The sequence below is a fragment of the Spermophilus citellus genome, assembly GCF_964194105.1.
Source record: "Spermophilus citellus genome assembly, chromosome: 4".
Lineage (NCBI taxonomy): Eukaryota > Metazoa > Chordata > Mammalia > Rodentia > Sciuridae > Spermophilus > Spermophilus citellus.
The window spans coordinates 146,090,222-146,107,418 of record NC_138185.1 but is presented as its reverse complement, the minus strand read 5'-3'; the positions used below and the strand labels follow the sequence as shown (position 1 = coordinate 146,107,418).

At 35.4% G+C, this 17,197-nt stretch overlaps 2 protein-coding genes and 1 pseudogene across 3 annotated transcripts; 2 read left to right on the top strand and 1 right to left on the bottom strand.

Moving 5' to 3' along the window:
* Positions 1–1,146: 1,146 nt before the first annotated feature.
* LOC308646195 (olfactory receptor 4F15-like) lies at positions 1,147–2,085 on the top strand (the record flags this gene model as incomplete). Its single annotated transcript, XM_081288862.1, has 1 exon — positions 1,147–2,085. One exon carries the CDS (start codon positions 1,147–1,149, stop codon positions 2,083–2,085), a length of 939 nt encoding a protein of 312 aa, XP_081144988.1.
* Positions 2,086–10,372: 8,287 nt separating this feature from the next.
* LOC308646217 (nuclear transcription factor Y subunit alpha-like) lies at positions 10,373–11,301 on the top strand (annotated as a pseudogene). The gene has a single exon. The product of its transcript is annotated as a nuclear transcription factor Y subunit alpha-like (transcript).
* A 4,717-nt stretch (positions 11,302–16,018) lies between these two features.
* LOC308646228 (olfactory receptor 4K3-like) lies at positions 16,019–16,930 on the bottom strand (the record flags this gene model as incomplete). Its single annotated transcript, XM_081288890.1, has 1 exon — positions 16,019–16,930. One exon carries the CDS (start codon positions 16,928–16,930, stop codon positions 16,019–16,021), a length of 912 nt encoding a protein of 303 aa, XP_081145016.1.
* Positions 16,931–17,197: the final 267 nt, after the last annotated feature.

Genomic DNA, 17,197 nt, shown 5'->3' with positions numbered 1-17,197 from the left:
ACAGTTCAAACTAATAAATATAACTCCAGATATGGTTGCTTATGCTTTTTTCAATGTCCTAGAGTTAATTTTAAAATGTTTTTTATTCTCTTGGGTAAGTTGATTATTTTTAAAAATTGGAACACATTATTTTCCCCATGATATTCTACATCATAGGGTTCAGTGTTTTTTTCTAACCAGTCCCCAGTGCTTTGTGTTTTCCTCCCTGCCTTGTTCCTCCTGTTTCCCCTTCTTTACTGGTCTTTCTTTTATTTTTATTTGTGCTCTACAGATATACATAAAGATGGAACTCACTGTGGTGTATTCATATACATACATAGCACAATTTGGTCAATTTCATTCTACTGTTCTTCACCTCCTTCCTGTCCCTCCTCCCTCCTCATCAATCCCCTTCATTTGTTCCACTGATTCCTTTCATTTTCATGGGATTCCCCCCAACACACATTTTTTTTAAATATGAAAGTGTCACTTTTTTTCTATAAATTATGTGAGTCTATGCTTAGAAAGATCTTTTCTGATACAATTTTCTCATACAATTATATTAAAATCTATATATTCTTAGGATTTTAAAAAAATGATTGGAATATCATTCAAACCCATTTCAGTTATTCTTTTAAGGTAAGTTATGTTTTTTGTCTTCCAAGTGTGGTAAGTTGCATTAGCACCACTTACTGGCAAATCATCCTTTCTAGACCTATTTGATATGGTTCATTAATAGGATTCTACTTCTATCAGACCCTTAGTAGTTCTTATTTATTCCAAATTGTTCTGTTTCATTAGGCTTCACAGTATTTCCCATGTTATTTCCCCTGGATAGATCATCTTTGCTCCTCTCCCTCTCTTATTTAACCCTACCAATCCTTTAGATCTTAGTACAAACACTTCCAAAGCAGATGCCACTGCTATGAGCTTTAAAAGTTCTCTAACCCTGAGTTATTTTCTCCAAATAATTTATAGCATTAAATGTACCCAAGTATTTTGTTACTTATTTAATGCCTTGCTTCACAACTAGGCCAAACATTATATAAAGTCAGGGTCTGGTTTATTTCAGAATGTGATGTAGAGCCTGGTATGTACCCTGGAATGTACAGTTTTTCATAGAAGAGCTATTTTCTTTGTTCCTTTCAGATAACATAAAGGAAACCAATGAATAAAACAAATTATTCTCCAGTGTCTGAATTTATATTCCTGGGACTTTCTAACTACAGACCAGTACAGCATTTCCTCCTCGCCTTCTCTACAGTGTTGTACCTCACCATTGTTCTGGGAAACATCCTCGTTGTGATTACAGTGACCTTCGATGCTCATTTACATTCCCCCATGTACTTCCTTTTAGGAAACCTCTCATTTATTGATTTATGTCTTTCTACCTTAACTGTTCCCAAGATGATTTCTGACCTCCTCTCTGGACGCAATACCATATCATTCCAGGGGTGTGTCATCCAGATTTTTGTCCTTCATGTCCTGGGTGGATCTGAGATGGTGCTCCTGGTAGCCATGGCCTTGGACAGATATGTGGCCATCTGCAAGCCCCTCCACTACCTGACCATCATGAGCCCACGGATGTGCAGTTTGCTTCTGTCTGGTGCTTGGCTTATTGGTATCATTCACTCAGTGGCCCAGTTAGCCTTTGTTGTCCATTTGCCTTTCTGTGGTCCTAATGAGATAGATAGCTTTTACTGTGATCTTCCCTGGTTTATCAAACTGGCCTGCATAGATACCTATAGAATGGAGTTCTTGGTGACTGCCAACAGTGGGTTCATTTCCACAGGCACCTTCTTCTTATTGATTATCTCCTATATCCTCATCCTGTTCACTGTATGGAAACGCCCTTCAGGTGGTTTGTCCAAGGCTCTCTCCACCCTTTCAGCTCACATCTCTGTGGTGGTTTTGTTTTTTGGACCATGCATCTTTGTTTATATGTGGCCATTTCCCACAGTACCAGTGGATAAGTTTCTTGCCATTTTGGACTTTCTGATCACACCCATCCTGAATCCTGCCATTTACACAATGAGGAACAAAGTCATGAAGCAGGCAATGAGGAGACTGATTAGTCAGCTCTTGGGTCTGAGGAAAATCTCCTAAAAAACTCATGTGAACACAAGTTACTATAATATGAACACTTATGCAGTTATACATAATTTGAGGATATATAACAGATATTCAGAATGTTATACATACTGTCCTACTAGGCCAAATATGTCAATTATTCTAAATTCAGAAGTCAGAAAATCTTGGATTGCTTTTTTTCCAAAGTAAATAGTGATTTGTGTGATAAAATATTTAATTTCTCATTTGTGAAGTAGTTTTTTAATAATTTAAGATTTTCTAATATACACAGTCCACATTTTTGGGTGGCTTTTTGTTTCTAGTAGTCCATGAAAGAACTTGGAAACTTTACAAAACTCATACCAGAGTATTCTAGTTGTAGAATCACAATAGATACTGATATAGTCTTCTATTTGTAGATTGAAAGACTTTCTTATAAAAAGATACATTACATTTATTTAAAAAAAAAAACATAAGAGCCATACACTCCATGTTTAATTTTCTGCTCATTACCTTATGGTTTTTGCTGAAAAATTCTTCATATTCTTCATGGCAAAAGACATGTTTTTAGAATTAAATATTTTCCTAAGTTAGCTATTTTGGAATATTCAGAATAGATTATTGGTTATGAGGTTTCTTTGATGTAGCTCATTTTCAAATATCCATTTAACATGTTATTTGAAACTAAGTTATATTCCTAAGATTCTTTTATAGAAAACTGATGAAAAAAGTCTATGAAAAATTGAAGACTATAGCCTTAGAATCTGCTGAAAATATGGCCTCAAAAATCAGTCTACCTACACTCCAATTTATTAACTTAGAGGTAATGGACTCTGATGGTTGAAGAAATTATGAAATACATAACTCTACTTTGATTTAAACCCAGGATATGCATTATTAAGTTTAAGCTTTGAAAGTCAAAAAGTACATGAAATGTAAGTATTTAAAACTTAGAGGGATAAAGAACAGTGTGGAACAGGTAAATAAGAAAATGTGGGATGGGGTGTGTACTAGGGGGAACTGACAGATGAACAAGAAGTGAGAGGAAGAGCTCACAGACCCAGTGTTTCATGGATTAGGCCTATGGCCTCTACTCTCACTCTTGCTTCTTTCATTTAGAATTAACTCAAGTCCCCTGCTGTTGGCTTACACTAGTGAAATTTACATGTAAGTCACTTATAATTTTCAAAATTGTGACAATATCTATGAATCAATCAAGGAATAGTTTTTAAATATCACATGGATGTTGATCCAATGATTTTTGTACCAGTAAATAAAATATTACTTTTATTTTATATTTTCAACCTTCAAGTTTTATTTAATTTGAATATTTTAACATAGTTTTTGCAGTTTTAAGAATTTTTATATTCGTTTTTAATTTATATTTTTAAATATTAATTTTTTTATATGATAGCAGAATGTATTACAATTCATATTATACATATAGAGCACAATTTTTCATATCTCTGGTTTTACACAAAGTAGAGTCATACACACCATTCATGTCTTCATACATGTACTTAGGGTAATGATATCCATCTCATTCCACATTCTTTCCTACCTCCCTGTCCCTCCTTCCCCTCCATCTCCTTTGCCCTGTCTAAAGTTCATCTAATCCTCCTATGCCCCACACCCAACTCCATTATGAATCAGCATCCTTAAATCAGAGAAAACATTTACATTTGTTTTTTTTCAGATTGGCTAACTTCACTTAGCATTATATTCTAAAGCTTCATCCTTTTACCTGCAAATGCCATGATTTTATTCTCATTTTTGCTAAATTATATTTCATTTCATATATATGTATATATGAAATGTATATATATTTTATCTATCCATTCATCTACTGAAGGACATCTAGGTTGTGTCCACATTTAGCTATTGTGAATTGTGCTGCTATAAACATTGATATGCCTGTCTCCCTGTAGTATGCTGTTTTTTTAAGTCTTTGGGTACAGACTGAGATATAGCAGGGTCAAATGGTGGTTCCATTCCCCCTTTTCCAAAGATTCTCCATACTGCTTTACAGATTGGCTACACCAATTTTTGCATCAGCAATGTATGAGTGTGTCTTTTCCCAACATCCTCACCAACACTTATTGTTGTTTGTATTCTTAATAGCTGCCATTCTGAATGGAGTGAAATGAAATATTATAGTATTTTGATTTGCATTTCTCTAATTGCTAGAAATGATAAACTTTTTTCATATATTTGTTATTCAATTGTAAATCCTATTCTGAGAAGTATCTGTTCAGTTCCTTGGCTCATTTATTGACTGGGTTATTTGTTTCTTTAGTGTTAAGATTTTTGAGTTCTTTATATCCTAGAGATTAGTGCTGTATTTGATTAGTGCATGTGGTAAAAATTTGCTCCCAAAATGTAGGCTCTCTTTTCACCTCACTGATTGTTTCTTCTGCTGAGAAGAAGCTTTTCAATTTGAACCCATCCCATTTATTGATTTTTTAAAATTTTATTTTTTGTGCTATTGGAGTCTTATTAAGGAAATCGGGGCCTAATCTGACATGATAGAGATTTGGGCCTACTTTTTCTTCAATTAGGCACAGGATCTCTGGTTTAATTCCTAGGTCCTTGATCCACTTTGAGTTGACTTTTGTGCATTGTGAGAGATAGGGGTTTTATTTCATTTTGTTGCATGTGAATTTCCAGTTTTCCCAGCACCATTTGTTGAAGAGGCTATATTTTTTCCAATGTATGTTTTTGGCACCTTTGTCTAATATAAGATAACTGTAGTTGTGTGGATTTTTCTCTGTGTCCTCTATTCTGTACCATTGGTCTATCAGTCTATTTTGTTGCCAATACCACGCTGTTTTTGTTACTCTTTCTCTGTAGTATATTTTAAGATCTGATATAGTGATACCACCTGCTTCACTCCTCTTTCTAAGGATTGCTTTAGCTATTCTGGGTGTCATTTTTCCAGATGAATTTCATGGCTGCTTTTTCTATTTCTATGAGGAATGTCATTGGGATTTTGATTGGAATTGCATTAAACCTGTACAGTGCTTTTGGTAGTATGGTCATTTTGATAATATTAGTTTTGCCTATCCAAGAGCAACATAGATCTTTCCATCTTTTAAGACATCTTTAATGTCTTTCTTTAGTGTTCTGTAGTTTTCGTTGTAGAGTTCTCTCACCTCTTTCATTAAGTTGATTCCCAAGTATTTTATTTTTGTTTTTTGATGCTACTGTGAATGAGATAGTTTTCCTCATTTCCTTTTCAGAGGATTTGTCACTTATATACAGAAATGTCTTTGATTTGTGGATGTTGATTTTATATTCTGCTACTTTGCTACATTCATTTACTAGTTCTAGAAGTTTTCTGGTAAAAATTTTTGGGAATCTAGGTATAGAATCCTATTATCAGCAAATAGTGCTAATTTGAGTTCTTCTTCTCCTATCCCTATCCTTTTAATTTCTTTCATATAATTGCTCTGGCCAGTGTTTCAAGAACTATGTTAAATAGAAGTGGTGAAAATGGGCATCCCTGTCTTTTTCCAGTTTTTAGAGGGAATGCCTTCAATATTTCTCCATTTAGAATGATGTTGGCCTGAGGCTTAGCATAGATACCTTTTATGAATTTGCAATATGTTCCTGTTATCCCTACTTGTCCTAGTGTTTTGAACATGAAAGGTTCTGTATTTTGTAGAATGCTTTTTCTGCATCTATTGAGGTGATCATGTTATTCTTCTCTTTAAGCCTATTGATGTGATGAATTACATTTATTATAAATTAAACCAACCTTGCATCCCTGGGATAAACCCTACTTGATTGTGGGGCACTATCTTTTTGATATGTTTTTGTATTTGTTTTGCCAGAATTTTACTGAGAACTTTTGCATCTATATTATTAGAGATATTGGTCTGAATTTTTCTTTTCTTTATGTGACTTTGCCTGGCTTTGAAATCAGGATGATATTGGCCCTTAAAATGAATTTGGAAGTGCTACCTCTTTTTCTGTTTCCTGAAATAAATTTAAGAATATTGGTATTAGTTCTTTAAAGGTCTGGTAGAACTCAACTGTGTATCCATCTGGTCCTGGGCTTTTCTTGGTTGGTAGGCTTCTGATGGTGTCTTCTATTTCATTGCTTGAAATTGATCTGTTTAAATTGTATATATCGGGCTGGGGATGTGGCTCAAGTGGTAGCGCGCTCGCCTGGCATGCGTGTGGCCCGGGTTCGATCCTCAGCACCACATACCAACAAAGATGTTGTGTCCGCCAAGAACTAAAAAATAATAAATATTTAAAAATTATCTCTCTCTCTCTCTCTCTCTCTCTCTCTCTCTCTCTCTCTCTCTCTCCTCTTTCACTCTCTCTTTAAAAAAAATAAAATAAATTGTATATATCATCCTGATTCAATTTGGGCAAATTATATGATTCTAGAAATTTGTCGATGCCTTCAATATTTCCTATTTTATTGGAGTACAAGTTTTCAAAATAATTTCTAATTATCTTCTGTATTTCTGTAGTGTCTGTCGTGATATTTCCTTTTTTATCACATATGTAATTTGAGTTTTCTTGCTCCTTCTCTTCATTAGTATGGCTAAGAGTTTATCAGGTTTTTTTTTTTATTTTTTCAAAGAACCAACCCTTTGTTTTGTCAATATTTCAATTGTCTTTGTTGTTGTTGTTGTTTCAATTACATTAATTTCAGCTCTGACTTTAATTATTTTCTGTCTTCTATTGCTCTTGGTGTTGATTTGTTCTTTTTCTAGGGCTTTGAGATGTAATGTTAGGTCATTTATTTGTTGACTTTTTCTTCTTTTAAGGAATGAACTCCATGCCAGGAACTTTCCTCTTAGAACTACCTTCATAGTATCCTAGAGATTTTGATACATTGCATCAGTATTCTCATTTACCTCTAAGAATTTTTTAATCTCCTCCTTGATGTCTTTTGCAACCCATTTTTTCATTCAGTGGCATATTATTTCATCTCCAAGTGTTGGAAGAGCTTTTTTTTATTTTATCAATGATTTCTAATTTCATTCCATTATGATCTGATAGAATGCAGGGTAGTATCTCTACATTTTTATATTTTCTAATTTTTGAGGAATACTCATAGTGCTTTCTGTAGGGGCTGTACCAATTTACATTCCTACCCACATCTTAGAAGCATTACATTTTCCTTGAGGTAACAACCAAGAGTTTTATCTCAATTGTGTGCTGATATTTTGCTATGGCTTTTATTTACATATCCCTGGTGATTAATGTACTGAGCACCTTTTAATATAGCTATTAGCAATCTTTATGTCTTCTTTGGAAAAATGTCCATTCTATGCTTTCATTCATTGTGTAATTGGGCTGTTTTTGGCCATTGATTTATGTGAGTTCACTGTATATCTTGGATACTAATTTCTTATTAGACAAGAATTTTAAAATATTTTTTCCATTCTGTAGGTTTTCCTTTCTTTTTTTTCTTAGTTGAGGAAAAGCTTTTTAATTTGGTATATTCCTACCTACTTTTGCTTTTGTTGCCTATGCTTTGAGTGTCATATTAAAAAATTTCCTTCATTCTGACCAATATCAAGAAAAATGTTCCCAGTCTTTTTCTAGCAGTTTTTTTTGTATACAAAAAATTAATCAACAAGAGTGAGTTGCATTTTATACACTAACATGATGTATCTGAAAAATAAATCAAGAAAGCAACCCCAAATGAAACAGCATCAAAAATAATTATTTTGGGATAAATTAAACCAAGGAAGTAAAAAAAAATGTATACTGAAAACTATTTAACATGGATGCAAGAAATTGAAGGCAATACAAGTAAACAGAAAGATAGCCCATGTTCATAGTTTGCAAGAATTAATACTGTAAAAATGATCATATACCTAAAGCAATCTACAGATCCAATGACATCTCAAACAAAATCCAATTGGCATTTTTCAAGACACAGAAAAAAAACAATTCTAAAATATGCATGGAAGCACAAAAGACTCCTGAAAAAAAAGAGATATTATGCATCCCAATTTCAAATTATAAAGCAGTAGTAATAAAAAAAACATGTGATACTGGCATGAAATCACACATGGACTAGTGGAAAATATTGAGACATCATAAATAAACCCAAGCATGTATGGTCAACTAATATTTGATAAAGAAAACAGATGGGAAAGGACAATCTCTTCAATGAATGAATATCTAGATGGGAAAATTGAAATCGGTCACTCACATACAAAAATTAACTCAGAAAGTATCATGTCTGGTATTATTACCTAACAACTACTTTTTCCAAATTCTAATCAACAAGAGTGAGTTGAATTTTTATACACTAACATCATGTACCACTAACTCTTCACTTGCTCAAGACAAGGGTTCATGTGAATACTTGGAATATGTGTTATCCTTGAAATGTGTTAAATTTATTTTTATTTTGTTTTATGACTAGAAAACTGAGTCAAATTCACTTCTAAACTTTTTGAGAATTCTAAGTTGTGGATATCCCTGATCCAAAATTGTTTCTGGATTATATAATCAGTCACGTTTATATTTTTCCAGATCATGATTACTTTGCAGTTTAATATTTGTATTTTAATAGATTTAATGGATTCTAACTAGTTACATTAAACTAAAAAGGACACACAAAGTTTATTTTCTTCCTGATGAATTTCCCCTTTTTGCAGAGCTTGGAGAAAGAAAGCTAACGTTCTAAGAGAAATATTTCTAAAGAGCCAAACTGATTCCTATGAAATCATCATGTAGGCACAATAGATAATCATCAGAGTCATAATCAAAGCCTGAAAGGAACATATCTAAGAAGCAGATATAAACCAGAAGTGTCCTGAGTCTCATGAAATCCCAACACAGACTCAAATCTGTTTAGTGTTGCACAGATCGAAAGAATCAGATCTAAGCCCTCTATGGCTCTTACTAAAACAGAAGTTTCTGTTGTGTACAGCAAGTCAGATCTATTCTATAATTCTCTTTTAGAAAGTGTCTAAGTTACATAAAATAACTGTGAGTATGAGAAGAAGCAGAGATTTGTGGCTCTAAAATTAAGAGGAAGCTAGTGAACAGAAGCCCAGTGATGGCTCAGTTGTTAAAGTTAACAGAGTCAAAATTTGAAGTAAATTTTACACATTTTAAGGGGACATTAAAAAGCTGAAAAAAACCAGGCATGGTGGTGCATGCCTGTAATCCCAGTGGCTCGAGAGGCTCAGGCAGGAGGATCACAAGTTCAAAGAAAGCCTCAGCAACTTCGTGAGGCCCTAAACAACCTAGAGAGACTCCAGCACAAAATAAAATATATAAAAAGAGTTGGTGTGGGGGGCACCCTGAGCTATTTGAGTAACCTCTACTCAGCCTTGGAGCCAAGGAGATTTTGGTCTGGCATTGCAAGTCATTTTGTGGCTTCTCACACTTAATGGATTATGCAAAGCATAAGTCTCCCCTTGGCTAGAGAGGCTGCTCTGTAACTCTGGACTTGGGTGTTACCCATTGGGCTCGGACAGCCCATCTCCTACCTTATTTGGCAAAAGAACATTCCATTGAAATCTTTTGAAGCCCCCTTGTATAAATAAAGCAAACATGGGCTCTTCTCTCTCCCTCCAGGGTGGAGGCAGGACCCCTAAGATCGCAGAATCGTCCTGTCCTCGCTTTTTGAAAATTACTTTCTGTACCCTATGATTTTTCACCATATTTCTCAGCCAGCTCACTTCACGCAGAGGGAAATTCAAAAATTACAGACAGTGCAGGACACAGGCCAGAGTTGAAGATGTGGCTCAATGCTTAAGAGCCCCTGTGTTCAATCCATGGCACACACACACAAAAAATATATCTGAAAGACATAAAAAGATGACAAAGTTCAATAGAAGATATTTACATAACAGCCAAATGATATTTTAGAACAGAAAAATGTGAATTATGAATATTTAAGCCTGTGAGAATAGGAAAAAATCACTGGACCAAAAGACTGATCAAAGGAAATTATACAAACAATAGTGCAGAAATACTAAAGAATAAAAATATCAGAACAAAATGAGAGTTGATTGGAATAACATGAAAAGCTCTAAGGTGTATAAATAAATGCAAGAATGAAACAAAGAGAATGGGAAGCAATGTTTGAAGAACTGATAAAAGGCACAACTCAGATTCAGGTAAAACAGTGAACAACAAGAGAGGTAATTATGATTTTGTGAGGTGGTAGCAGCGGCACTGGAGCCTTTGTTGGATTTCAGGGTATGATACTGGAACCAATCAGTGCTGGCAGTGAAGCAAGGGAGCGAGGCATGAAGTGCACCATATCATACACAGTCTTTTGAGTTCTCCAGAGTGAAGCTCACCATGGATAGGATTCCATCTGGGAGGGGCCATGGAGAAGTATATGGCAAATAGCAGTAGTTCAACAGAGCAGATTGTTGTGCGGGCTGGACAGATTTAGCCGCAGGTCCAGGGCCAAATATTAAGAGTCATTGGAGGCCAGTTAATCATATCAACTACCCAGCCTATCATGGTCCAGGCTCTTCCCAGTGGATAAGGTCAAACCATCATTCAAGTACCTATGTCTGGGACACAGGGTTTAAAACACATACAGTTGGTTCCACCTGGACTGATCCAGAGCCAGGGTGGGCAGACTGTGCAGGTCCAGGGCCACCAGGGCCAGACCCAGCAGATCATCATTCAGCAGTTCCAAACAGACGTCACTGCGGGCCAGACTCAGATGCAGCAGCAGATTTCTGTCCAGGGGCAGCAAGTGGCACAGACTGTGGAAAGGCAAACCATTGTCTATCAGTCAGTTAATGCAGATGGAAACATTTTCCAGAAAGCCATAATAACCATCCCAGAAGCCAGCTTGGCAGAAACACGGATTTTCAGATAGGAGCCAAAACTAACACAACCAGCAGTGGACAAGGGACTGCCACTATTATACTACCTGTACCAGGCAATGTGGTCAATTCAGGAGGAATGTTCATGATGGTACCTGGAGCTGGCTCTGTGTCTGCTACCCAGAGAATCCTACCTACAGCAGAGATGCTCGAAGAAGATCCCCTCTGTGTGAATTCCAAACAGTACCACTGTATTCTCAAAAGAAAGCAAGTTCAGGCAAAACTAGAGATAGAAGGAAAAATTCCAAAGGAAAAAAGAAAATACCTGCCTGAATCCCAGCACCCTCAGTACATAGTTTGGAAGCATAATGAAAGTGGATGACTTTTCTCTCCCAAAGAAAAGGATAGTTCCCATATACAGGATCCAAACTAAGCTGACAAAGAAGCAATGACACAGATAATTCAAGTGTCCTAACTCCAGGTCATATGATAAAACTAATGAAGGACATATTCCTAGCTGATGTTTCCAACTGTTCCAGGAAAGTGATCTACTCTTCCAATGGGGAACCTATGATCAAATTCTGCCCTTTTCTACAGGACAGAAACCACTTAGCTTTTAATAAGTGACTCAGTATTATAATTGCACCAATGTCTGGCAAATTCAAGCTGCAAGCCTTTGTCTCACCCTTTCAGTGAGGACCTATTTCAGACTATTGATAATATTGACATTTCATGGAGTCACTTGTCAGCTCAGCAGTACACAAGCACTTGGGTTGACTGGTGAAGTCAGCCAGCCATCTCAGAAGGGAAGAACATCCTTCTCAATCTGAATTGCAATCAGTGAAACTGCAGCTCACTCCTTCCCATGGAATCTAGATAGCATCCATCCCTTGGGTGGGGGCTCTCACTGACCAACTGAATAAAAACTTTGTATTTAGATGGCCTCTGAGCAAGAAAGTTCCATAATGTGATATGGAAACAGATTATCTGAGATATAGCCATCTCATCTGTGGTAATAATAAGAATCTCTGTATGCCCAGATGCTGGGTTCATAATTTGGGACTTTAGCCAAGAAAAGTCCAAAAAGATATTTTGGATTCTGGGGATAAAATAATAAAATTTTCAAGAACTAAACATACATTGCCGAATCTCTTTTTAGCTTTCACAAGTTGTGGTCTGCTTGTCTCTGTTGATAAGTCATCAGGACCATAGTTCTTGGTGGGGTTGCTATTCAGACAATATAGAGGATCCTGGAACTTGAAACTGTCTTTCCTAAGTAGAAAAAAAACTCTTCAAACAATAGACATTATTAATGCTGTGTGTATTTATGTGACTGCATGACCAATGTGATTCTGCAACCTGTACACTCAGAAAAATGAGAAATTATATCCCATCTGATTCAAATGTATGATATGTCAAGATCATTGTACTGTCATGTGTAACTAATTAAAACAAATAAAAAAAATATAAAAAAACTTCTGTGCTGAAACACTGAAAACATTTGTAGTAATTCCTAAACAAAGAAGCAAACTAGAGATTTTCAATCCTACACTTCTTGACAACATCTGGGGAAAGAAAGGGTGTTTCGTCTAGCATGAAAAAGAAATCATAGTCTACCTACCCAGATGTTGGTATAGAGCATGATTCTCCTCCAGTGGATGAATACTTGGAATGGGTCATTAAGATGAAGAGACTAATTCACATTTGTACTAGAACCTTTTGACATGCACTGAAAGGGAGAATTCTGAGATTAAGTTCTTGACAAAGGACTCAAAAAGCACTGTTCAAAGCACACTGTCCTGGACATAATCCAGGTTACCTGCCAGAGCTTGATGTGGATGTCGGCTTCACTCCAGGAGTGTTTTGTGCTGGCCCCAGAGAGCAAACATCCTCGTTCTTCCCTTGGCTTAAATACCAATAGTAAAGATTGCTTCTTTGACATCACTGTAACTGAATTAGGACAGAAAAGAAAGTAAATATTTTGAAGAGAAAATCAAAAAGGAGGGACCATGATAATAATAGAAATAGAGATATAGAACTATACAAAGGAAACTGGGAGTGAAATTTCTTCTTAGACTGGGAAACCTAGTGCTTTTTCCTATTTTCCAGGTGTCAAAAGGGCTGATTCTTTGGGAAGCTCACTAGAAAACTCTTGCTCTTTTATGTTTCATATATTAAACCACCCCAGTTTTTTCAGATAATATTAAAAATAATGAGGAATTCTATCTTGTGGTTAGTTTAGGAGTCTAAGATGGAGAGTTTAGAAAGAAAGTCTTCAGACCTAATTTCTAATGCTTAAGCCAAAAGTGGTTCTAAAACACTATTTATTTGGGTTATTTGTTTGTACATAGTAATACCAATCTCATTGTTGTAGAATATTTCATTGGCGGCAAGTTTGAATTTTGTTTTGTTTGAAATGAAATGCATCAATTGTTACTCTGTCATTTTTTTTTCAAATAGCTCATAATCCTTTTATTATGGTTATTTTAGCAAGCCATAATAGCCCACAAAGTGGGAACAGAGAAATTGACCTTTGGATTTTTTTCTTTATTACTAGTTCTTTTACTTATTTGTCCTTGTGACTGTAGTGATAACTTCAAAGATGTAGAGTGAAGGATGAATGAATAATTGGTTTGATGCATAGTTGTGTCACTTCTTGAGTCCTTTTTTTTCAGAATAATTGTAAATGTATATATTTTAAATGCACTGATATACTAAACATGTCAGTGTCTATGCCGCTGGACCAATGGCATTTTCTGGCTACAGGGTGGCCTGATAATAATGTCTTGATGTTCCTTTGGGGCTCAACTATAGAGGTTTTTCCCCCAGCATTAGGGGGAGTACAAGTGATCCATCATTGATGCCATTGAAATTTTTATTTATTTATTTATTTATTTATTTATTTATTTATTTATATTCATCATTTGGAAGAAGATCAAAGATAAGAAGAACACATTTAATGCAGTTAGAAAACAAGCAACAATACCTTCAAAGGAATAGAAAGATACTGATGACTATTCGCCAGACACATAATCGCCACATTAGAAAAACATTTTAAAATATCAAAATGATCTTTCAGCCCGTAATTCTATAGTTTGTGAAATCTTTCAAATATGAAAAAAAGATACTTTAAGTTAAATTATAATAATAAATCTTACAAGAGGAAATCCAGGGAGATTTCTTCCATCTAGAAATGTTTTCCTCAAATGGCAGTAGAAAGGGAATCACCACCAGAAAGGAAAGACGTTATAGAAAATTGAGTATTAAAACCACAATTACAGCAGAGACAAAAAAGCAATGTTTTCTGATGTTATGATATTTATAGAAAGGGCTTAATAAGCTTATTAAACTTTTAAAAAATGTTGCTGTATGTGGTGGCAAGGAGTATTTTGATAATCTACTACAATTTGATGCTTATGCCTTACTTTGTGCTAAAACTCACATGTATTCATCAGTGCTTTGACACCAAAACCAAAATAGTACTTCTCCTATCCCATTACTTAGGTCTGTAAGGCAAAAAAAGCCTTACAGTACAATACATTCAATGCAGAAGCAGATAAAAGAATTTGGCTTCTATTAAACCACATGCTAAAGAAATTTGCAAATATGTAAAAGAAATCCACTTTTCTTACTGAATTCTTTATTATACTTTGGAAAATATTGTCATTTTTATAAAATACAGTATTTATGTTAATATTTTTTGTTTATCAGATTATTTTAAATGTGCTAAATATATATTTAATTATTTTTGTTTAATTTCTAGAAATGATAACTACTAATAAATGTAATCTACATAAAGAGAAAGTCTTTGGTGTCCTCAATAATTTTTAATATCAAAATGGGTCATGAAAGCAAACGTTTTGGGAACCAGTGATGTACAGTTCCTCTGAATTGCTGACTTCATATCTTGAGATTTACATTAATTATGATGGGTGGGAGGATATGATGAGAAGATTACCTGAAATTTTTGCTTAGGTTTTTCAAGCAAACTTTGGAGACTCCATACTTATTTATTCACTTTCGGAAGAATATCTTACTAATACCATAGAGATAATAACTGACTATTTTGATAGGGCACATATATGGATCCTCACTCATGAAAGTAACATAGAAATTCAGATACTACATAGATGTAGCAGTGAAGCTTTATTTCACACTTTATTTAATGTGGCTCAGAGAACAGCTTCCTGGAAGGCAGTTCAGGTCACTTCACATCTTAAGACCTACATGAGGCTGAGAACCTTCCTGTTCCCCATTGTGGCAGGCCAAGTGCCAACTGCCTCCTCAAATGAATTACTCCTTCCCATGGTACCATACCTTGTTTTATCCAGTATTATGTGTTTCCACATTTCTGAAATTCAAGCAGCTCTGACAATTTTAAGTGCTTTTGTTTTTTGAAGCCTATATTATAACACAATCTAACTTGGCCTAACTCATTAATATTCTGGCCTACACTGATACAAAACTATTTTATTTGTAGTCTTTATTGCATACAAGAATACACACACACACACACACACAATATGAGGAGCTAATAACTCTGACACTATTGGAAGTGTTTAAAAGTATCTATGTTATTATTGAAAAACAATTACAAAACTTGAAGTATATTTCACGCCATAGATTTCAGATAAGGGAATGTAAATTTGTATATCTTTTTGAAGCATGAGTAGAAAAAAAATGCTAAGAAGGAAGGACTCTAAAGAATGGTTTGTAAGGACAGGGGAAGTGCTGGGAAGTGACACTGACCAAATTATATTTTATATGGTACATTATGTGCATGTGTGAATATGAAACAACAAATCCCATCAGTGTGTACAACTATAATGCACCAGTAAAATTTGTGGGGAAAAAAGAATGCTTTGTGAAATGCAGTAATGAACAATTTACAAACTTTGTACATAATTTAATTGCTTGCTGACCATCTGAACACTGCAGTAAATTGAGCCATTTCGCCTAAAATTAGACATTTTAACTTTACTTTCATAAGATGTTCCTCTGCTTTTATCTGGTATAGAAAATTAACTTCTTTAACCCATTCACTAATGTGTTACCTTTGGTAATCACACCATCCTACATGAATTGGGAAATGTTTCCCAGTCCAGAGTAAAAGGACAAAAGTGGCTAATTTAGGAAACTTACAGTGAACATTAATAATGTAAAACAGTGAAATATATGCTGAAATGTGTATGCTAGCATCGCAGTCTCTTCATGGCATTTTTAATCTCTTTGTTTCTTAAGGTGTAAATGGCTGGATTCAGCAGAGGTGTGATGACTGCATAAAACACAGCAAGAAACTTGTCCACCCAGATGATGCTGACTGGCCACAGATAGATGAAGATGCAGGGCCCAAAGAAGAGCACCACCACCGTGACATGGGCAGTGCAAGTGGATAGAGCCTTGGATGCCCCATCTGTAGAGTGAAGGCAGACAGTAAACAGAATATGCGAGTAAGAGATCAGCAACAGAATGAAGCAGATGGCTGCCAGCACCCCACTGTCAGCATTTATCAAGATTTCTAGAATAGAGGTGTCCATGCAGGCTAGCTTGATCACCAATGGAATATCACAGAAAAAACTATCCAGTTCTCTGGGTCCACAGAAGGGCAGCTTTACAATCAGAGCTAGCTGGCTCACTGAATGTAAAAAGCCTATGATCCATGAAGTCATCACTAATCCAATGCACATATGCCGGTCCATGATGCTGGAGTAATGGAGGGGCTTGCAGATGGCCACGTAACGATCATAGGCCATTGACACAAGCAGTACCATCTCACCCCCACCAAAGAAGTGTCCAAAGAAAATCTGGCACATACACCCTCCAAAGGAAATGGTCTTGCTTTCCTTTAGAAAGTCTGTGATCATTTTAGGGGTTGTGACTGAAGAAAGGCAGAAATCAATGAAGGAGAGATTGGCTAACAAGAAGTACATGGGGGAGTGAAGGTGGAGATCAGTAATAATTATGACCACAATGAAGAGGTTTCCTAAAACAGTGACCAAATAAAGGGAAGAAAATGTCACCAGGAAGAAGGCCTGGAGTTCCCATGAATCACAAAGCCCAAGAATAATGAATTCAGACACCACAGACTGATTTGCTTCTTCCATTTAGTTCTGTTCTAAAAGCATCTGAAGAAAAAGACAAAGCATTACTTTTTCTGTATAAACAGTGTGTGAATCAAGCAGATGTCTTATATATTACCTTTGGACATGGATTCTAGTATAATCATTTTAGAAGAAAGTTTGGCCTTATCTTGTAACAGTCACACATTTGCACATTTTATGGCCTAACAATTAAACCCTTATTTACATCCCAAAATTTATTCTCACATTTGTATACAAGGAGTAATTTATAATAATGCCCACTGAGATTGG